Source organism: Acanthisitta chloris, unplaced genomic scaffold (genome assembly GCF_000695815.1).
Source record: "Acanthisitta chloris isolate BGI_N310 unplaced genomic scaffold, ASM69581v1 scaffold2125, whole genome shotgun sequence".
NCBI classification, from domain to species: domain Eukaryota; kingdom Metazoa; phylum Chordata; class Aves; order Passeriformes; family Acanthisittidae; genus Acanthisitta; species Acanthisitta chloris.
Window position 1 is genome coordinate 1 of NW_008672966.1, and position 7,162 is coordinate 7,162.

Below are 7,162 nucleotides of genomic sequence, written 5' to 3' on the forward strand. Positions count from 1 at the left end.
GGTCGGAGCCCCGGGCCGGGCAGCGCCGCTCCCTCCCGCGCTGCGGCTCTCTGGGTCCGGAGCGCGGCGCGGGGACCTGCCCATGGCCCGGGATAACCCAGCGCCGCATCTCCCGTTTTTATCCCCCGCATCGTTTACTGGGAGAAAATCGAGGCCTGGAAGTCGTTGTCAGTCCTGCTGCTGTTGTTTTCCAGCGGAGGTTCTGATTTCAATTAGATGTAGTGTTGAACTTGGCCTCTGAACGAAATGGGATAGAAATCTGAATGTCGGATCGTACGTGGCAGTGAATTCGTGACTCCTCGGTGGGTCGGCGGAATTTTCAGAGTGATTTTCTGTTCTTTAGGAAGCTTTGAAAATGACAAGCCTAAAGAAGTGTTCCTTTGGCAGTAATTGATTTGAGTTAGAATTCAATGCAGGGTCTTTTTTTAAGCTTACTAGATGTGTCGGGTTTGGTTTTGGTTTAGAAAACATGCAGAATTAAATAAGCTTAAGCATTTCTCCCCTTTGTGCTTGATACCTGCTGATACTAATGCCAGATAACCCAGTGTCAAGGAGTGTTTCTTGTTCAAGCAAGCGAGTTTTGCCTGCAGGTGTGGTCAGGGCTGGTCTTGTGAAAGGAAGAGTGAAAACAGATGCTTGTTTGTCGTTAATATGCTATTTTTAAGCCATGGGATGGGCAGTGATAAAGGCAAATGCCCAGTGCGGTCACAGGGAACTTCCCTTTTTAGGTTTGACTTTAACCTATTACATGTGTATTGCAAGGAGTGGAATGAAATGAGGTTTTTTCTCACTTGGCCATTGTTTTTAGTATAGAGATTTATTTTGTGGGACTAAAGATTACAAAACTCTTTGTTGTAGTATGATTATAAAGAAAGTACAAAGAAGATAAAGTTGTTTGCAGTTAAGTTGCAGTCTCCCTGCACTAGTGTTTCATTTTCTGCTTTTCTCCAATGTGTGCAGTTCAAGTGTTGTCCAAAGTTGGTGGGTTTATTTCCATTGACCTTGGTGGGCTCTGGTTGTTTCAGGTCACAGTTTGCAAACAGGTATAGGCCAGTACAAGTTCTCATACATGTGTCTGAAGGGACCTACAGGGAAGTTGGAGAGGAACTCTTTGTTATAAGCTGCAGTGACAGGACAAGGGGCAATGGATACAAATTGAAAGAGGGGCAATTTAGGTTAGATATTAGGAAAAAGTTTTTCACTGTTAGAGTGGTGAGATACTGGCACAGGTTGCCCAGGGAGGTAGTAGATGCCCCAACCCTGGCAGTGTTCACAGCCAGGTTGGATAAAGCCTTAAGCAACCTGTTCTGGTGGGAGGTGTCCCTGCTCAGGGCAGGGGGGGCTGAGACTAGATGATCTATAAGGTCCATTCCAACCACTAAAATTATGTGATTCTATGATTCTATGTGTTTTCTCTAAGCAGGTTTTTGTTTTAGGGCTTAGTGATTCTTCTTACTAGGCTTTACGTTCTGAGACGCAAATAATAGAAAATAGTTCAGGAAGATGTTAGAACTGGAATTTGGCTTCTCAGTGACTATTCCGTTTCTTCCAAAGGATGCCATAATAGCAATTAAGACTATGTACACATGACAAATAGTTTTTTCCATCAGTATGATTTCCTGCTCAAAATAAGTGGTGTCCCTACATGTTCATGTTGTTACTTATTGCGTCTTATATTAGCACTCGCTAGATTACTTTGAAGTCTTGCATTTGGAAATGACAATCAACCTGCTGATTTAAATCAAATTCAGTCTCGCTGGAAGGATATTTCTTGGTCTTGCTTTTGTGTTTTATATTTGATTTTGTAATTTGGGTTTGGAGTATGGGGTGTTAAGTATTGAGCACGGAGATTTTCAGTGTCTGACCGAACAGTAGGCAAACACATGCAGTTGTGTTTGTTTACATTGCTGCAATCCATCATGAAAAGTAATTATTTTAATATTACACACATTTTCTGTGTAGTGTGTTTGTGTATGATGCTTATCTGCTTTCCAACTGTTTCAGAGTGGTGATGGAACTGAGCTGACAGCCAAGCCAAAGAGAAGCTTCTATGCAGCAAGAGATTTATACAAGTACCGACACCAGTATCCAGTAAGAATATTTTGTGGTTTAAAATTGCCTTTTTAACACAAGACACCACATAACCCAAATGTTCCTAAACCTTTGTGGTGCCTAATAAATGTGAGCAGTGAGAGTCAAAAAGTTGATACAGAGGCCAAACATAGGCTGAGTGGGAGAGGAGCAAAACTGCACAATGTGTCTCTTCATCCCAGCTTGCATGAAGCAGTGGTAGGAGACCAGGAAAAGGCTTTCGTCTTCAGTATCAAAGAGGGTGGATTATAGAGTTTGTACAACTTATTAGTTGTCTCAGCTTCTTTGATACTGAAGTCAAGGCACTGCTGTGCCTGCTGCTGTAACCTCTACCTCGGTAGGAGAAGGAACCAGCCAGGAAGAACTTGCAGATCCTTAAACTGAGTCTTTAAGTGCATGAGTAAAACTCTGTGGTTCCTAAAACTCTGATTTTTATGGGGTTTTTTGTACTTAAATTATTCAAAGAGCACATTGCTTTGTGGATACTCTTTATAGGTTTTTTGTAGCCTGATAATGTCCTGTTTCCTTTCTTTCAGCAGAACTTTAAAGATCTTCGATATCAAAATGACTTGTGCAATCTCCGGTTTTACAAAAATAAAATCCCATTTAAACCCGATGGTGAGTAATCTGTGGCAACAGTGGTGATAACAAAAGAATGCTCACTAATGATAACAGCAAATTGAAACTGTAGTGATAATTGTGGCACTGATAAATTAAAGGCTTATAGTAATGTACTGTACGACATGAATCTCCTGTGTTGGAGTAGCACATTGCTAACACAGGAGGTTATGCTTAAAACAAAGTTAGCTTTTACTCTAGGGAGGTGATGCTTTTCTTATGCATTTTCAGCATGTAGTACAGGGTGTTGTTTGTACCACTACTGTACAATAGTAGCACTACCTTTTATTAAACCAAGATAAAGTTGTTCCACTGTATTGCACAAACTTGCTGCTTGGATAGGAGTGGCAGGAATCAAAGTGTTATCCCTAGCTCTGTGTAAGGGGAAAAGAATGTGTTTTAACTACCTTGTGTGAGATCATTATAAAAACAATAAAAAAGTCATTTCTCAGTGTCCCCAGTGGCTCTGGTAGTGGAGCAGGAGCCCCACAGGCAGTGTTCTGCACAAACACAGGACAAGCTAAAAGATGCCAAACCCTGCTCCAGAGAGTTTGCAGTCAACATATGTGAGACAAGAAGATAGCAGACAGATGGGGAAGCAGGACAAGGCAATAAAACAGTCTTGGTGAGCATGATAGTCTTGGCACATGAGAGCTTAGCCATTAGCAAAAAAGACAAATTGAAGGCCAAAAATAAGCTTTTCAGAGTTTTAAAAGAGTGATGAGGAGGTTACTTTGAAGATGTTTGCAGAAAGATCCTTTCAGCATGAGTATGGGTTGGTATGAAATAGCAAAGTGCATGTTGGAGTACAGAAAGAGTGAGATGTGTAGGCTGCCTGTGAGGCAGGATCCTGTCAGAAGCAGGATCGGTCTCATAGCAACAAATGGGTTCTGATAAGATAGTAAGGGACAGGTCACAAAGGCTTTGTAAGTGAAAGTGTATAGTTTTTGTTTGATGTTACACAATGGAAGAATGCAAAGCAGAAAAAAGAGGCCGTATGAAAAAATGCAGTCTAGAAACAGGATCTTACCAGCAGTGTTCAGGATAGATGTAAGCATGACAAGAGAGCACTTTTCAAGGTCAGGAAGAAGGATGTTGAGATGCAAAATGTCTGAGTTCTGATAGGAAGCTGGATGGAAAGGAATGTCACACAAAAGGATGTAAAGATGTACATACAGGAAGGTCGGAGATGAGAGCTGTTTATAGACTAAGATAGTGATAATATCCTCAGCAAGTGAGAAAACAAGTCGGACTGTGAAAGAAAGATAAGACTTTTGCTTTAACCAACTTGAGCTTTATCTAGATACCCACAGGCAGATGCTGTGTTTTTTAGCTTGACTGGAAGAAGAGATAGATCTGTGAATTGCCAGTAACAGGAGTAGCAAATTCAGGAGACATTACACAGAGAACAGAAGCAGAAAGAAGGATAAGGGCACTGAGGTCTGTGTGAACTTGAGGACCGTGTGAACTTGAGGACCATTTGGACCTGAAACTAAAAGCCAGAAAAGACTGAGGAGGAAGAGTTCTTTAAAGCCACAAGAAGAGTCATGAAAGAGTCATGAGAGCTAGAGGAGGCCTTCCTTCCTAAAAGTTGTACAGAATAAAGTTTCTCTTAATATTTTAGGAGAAAGCTACAGTTAGTAGTGTCAAAGGTGGCTGATAAGCCATGGAGGCTGAAGTGCTGGTGGCTGTGAGCTCTGGTTATGCAGAAGTTTTTATTGAGCATATGAAAGAGTAGACACCACCTTGACCTAAGTCTGTGGATCTGTGAGAGCATTCAGAGGGAGACTTAGCTACCATGTTAGGGACTGAAACACTGGGGAGTGTTGTTAAAAAACCCACATTTCTGGTGCAATAATAGATCTGGAGTTTAATACCATGCCCTACAGATTTAACTTGTAGTTGTGACTCAGAGCTGGCCTTTTTTTTCCAGTAGTTGAAATATAGATTGGATACGATGTGGTGATGGTGGGAAGTCCTCTTTCCAAAGTCCTTTTCCAGCCTTGCCTCCATGGAAAACCCCATGTTCTTAGCAGCCTCTTTGACTTGCTGCTTTCTCAATTTCTTGGAAAAAGGTATTAAATGAGTCCTCCTTTGCCATTGAGACCCAAGTGGAAATTTTCACTGGCAGGGAGAGACATCTCAAATGTCTATTAGGAGACTATCTATATGGGGCTTTTGGCTTTTCAGGCCATTCCTGTGCTATTTGACTTTTGTAGAGGTTATGTGGCAGTGCTAAAACTGTTGTTGGTTTCAGAATAGAAACAGACCAGCACAGTGTTCATTCATGGAAAGATACTGTACAGGTTTGGGAGCAAGGAGCATCCTTTTATGTACTTTGTATATCTGTGCAGTAGCTGGAAAAGTGCCCTGGGCTATGACTTTCATAAGGAGGCTCAGTGTGACACTTGGCCACCACTAACTGAGGAAGGCTTCCCAATCATAATGTTATTTGTAGTTGAAGACATTCCTGATATGGGAGCTGAGACTTTGTCCTATGAATATTGGATGGATGGATGGATGGACATACAGATGCAGAGCTTTGTCAAATAAAAGCAATGATAAATGATTCACAATGCAGTGTTTTATAGAAGTGGTTTGCTAATTATAAGTCAGTGGGATAGAGGGATCTAGGACATGAGAACTTCTGGGGAAATATATTTTACAGAGATTATTTCCACATACCTCTGCTTGTTAGTAACTCAGTCAGTTGGGTTTGTTTATATTGACATTTTATAAATATCTTATTTTTAATTAAGTTTTAGTAACTAATTTTAAGTTAAAATGAATGTATTTATGGCTGTAATGAACCTTATTTCACATAGTAAGTGAAAGAAAATTAAATATGCTATCATTATGTTAGCATGGCATGTACTTTATGTTGCCAAGTTCTGGTTTTGGTGGCTACCTAACAGTTTTCAAATTGTTTTCGTGCAGGGGTTTATATTGAAGAAGTCCTAAATAAATGGAAAGGAGACTATGAAAAACTGGAACATAACCACACTTACATCCAGTGGTTGGTCACTTATTACCTATTTCTGTTTCAAAGCATTAATTTGATTAAGTGTTCATATACTGAGCTGTAATGTGCTGCTTCTTTTAACAGGCTTTTCCCACTGAGGGAACAAGGTCTGAACTTCTATGCTAAAGAATTAACTACATATGAAATTGAGGTAATACAAATTGAGCTGAATACAAACCATCTCATTAATTTTGATACATAACTACTTTTTGTTATGTAGAGTTGTCTTACACAATGCAGAAGTACTTGCTTTAGTGCCACTTAGAATTTTGGACGTATTCTTTGTCTATTAGGAATTCAAGAAAACAAAAGAAGCAATTAGAAGATTCCTTTTGGCTTACAAAATGATGTTGGAGTTTTTTGGAATAAAACTAATTGATAAAACTGGAAACGTAGCACGAGCTGCTAACTGGCAAGAAAGATTTCAACATTTGAATGAGTAAGTAATGACATGCACTCCACTTGCTAGAATTGCCATAGAATCTCTTCAGCCTTTTGTTTTCTAGAGAAAGCAAAGATATTTTTTCCAAAGTGTGTCAGAAAAAAAGAGAAAAATAAATAGTTGATGCCTGATTGGTGTCTGTATATGCATGTTCTTCTTTCCTCTCTTTTTTTTTTGATTGTGCTTCTCACCCATTACCAGTTTTACTGACGTCACTGAATTCCTTGAAAATACAACTTTAGATGGTGCTGAAGAAGATCCCAGCTCCAAATCAATTTGTTTGACATGTTACTGAATGCATTTTCACCCAGTCCCAAAGCATTGCTTCTCAGTTGGAGAAATATGTGTGGCTTATCTTAGAAAAATCAAATTCTCCACACCTGTGTGAAAGCTAAATAGCAAGATTTCCCACCTTCCTCAAAATATTAAATACTGTGTATTTAATGCTTTTAAATGGCAGTGCTTATCTGGAGAGGTTTATGCATGCATTCAGTCAAACTTTAGCCCAATATTCAGCAAATTATACCTGTTGCTTTTCATTGTCAATGTATAGAGCCTAAGTTTGCACTGAATTTTATGCCATGCAGATTAATTTTATCAAAATCTCTTTTCAAATCTTGTGCTCACTTTCCTAATATTCCTGACCTTAGAGCTGCAGATTGTTTTCTTGCAGCATACTGTTCTCCTGTCATATGAAAGCTTGTAGGTAAAGTTGCTGATGGATGACTCTGGGTGAATAATGGGAATCATTTATTAATAACTTTACTTAAACATTATATGAGCCAATATGGGTGTGGGCTCAGACTCAGGGCATAGATCAAACAGGGTTCCAGGAAGCCCAGATGTTACTCACTGCATGTTTTTGTTGCTATATTCTTACCAGTGAGTAGCTACAGTTTTAAGTCAGGATTTGGGACTCTTTTTACCTAATTTTAGCCATCTAAAATTTAAACTTAGAAGTTTTGCTGTCTACTAAGGTGTACTTCATG

At 39.6% G+C, this 7,162-nt stretch overlaps 1 protein-coding gene across 1 annotated transcript in view; it reads left to right on the forward strand.

Annotated features, from left to right (window-relative positions):
- Positions 1–2,004: 2,004 nt before the first annotated feature.
- Positions 2,005–7,162, forward strand: part of LOC103802255 (opioid growth factor receptor-like protein 1) — a gene marked incomplete at its 5' end in the record, with an annotated part of 6,900 nt that continues 1,742 nt past the window's right edge. The window contains 5 exons of the mRNA XM_009074709.1: positions 2,005–2,091; positions 2,631–2,709; positions 5,647–5,725; positions 5,816–5,882; positions 6,025–6,170. Coding sequence (XP_009072957.1) covers positions 2,005–2,091; positions 2,631–2,709; positions 5,647–5,725; positions 5,816–5,882; positions 6,025–6,170 — 458 coding nt within the window. The remainder of the gene's footprint in view (positions 2,092–2,630; positions 2,710–5,646; positions 5,726–5,815; positions 5,883–6,024; positions 6,171–7,162) is intronic.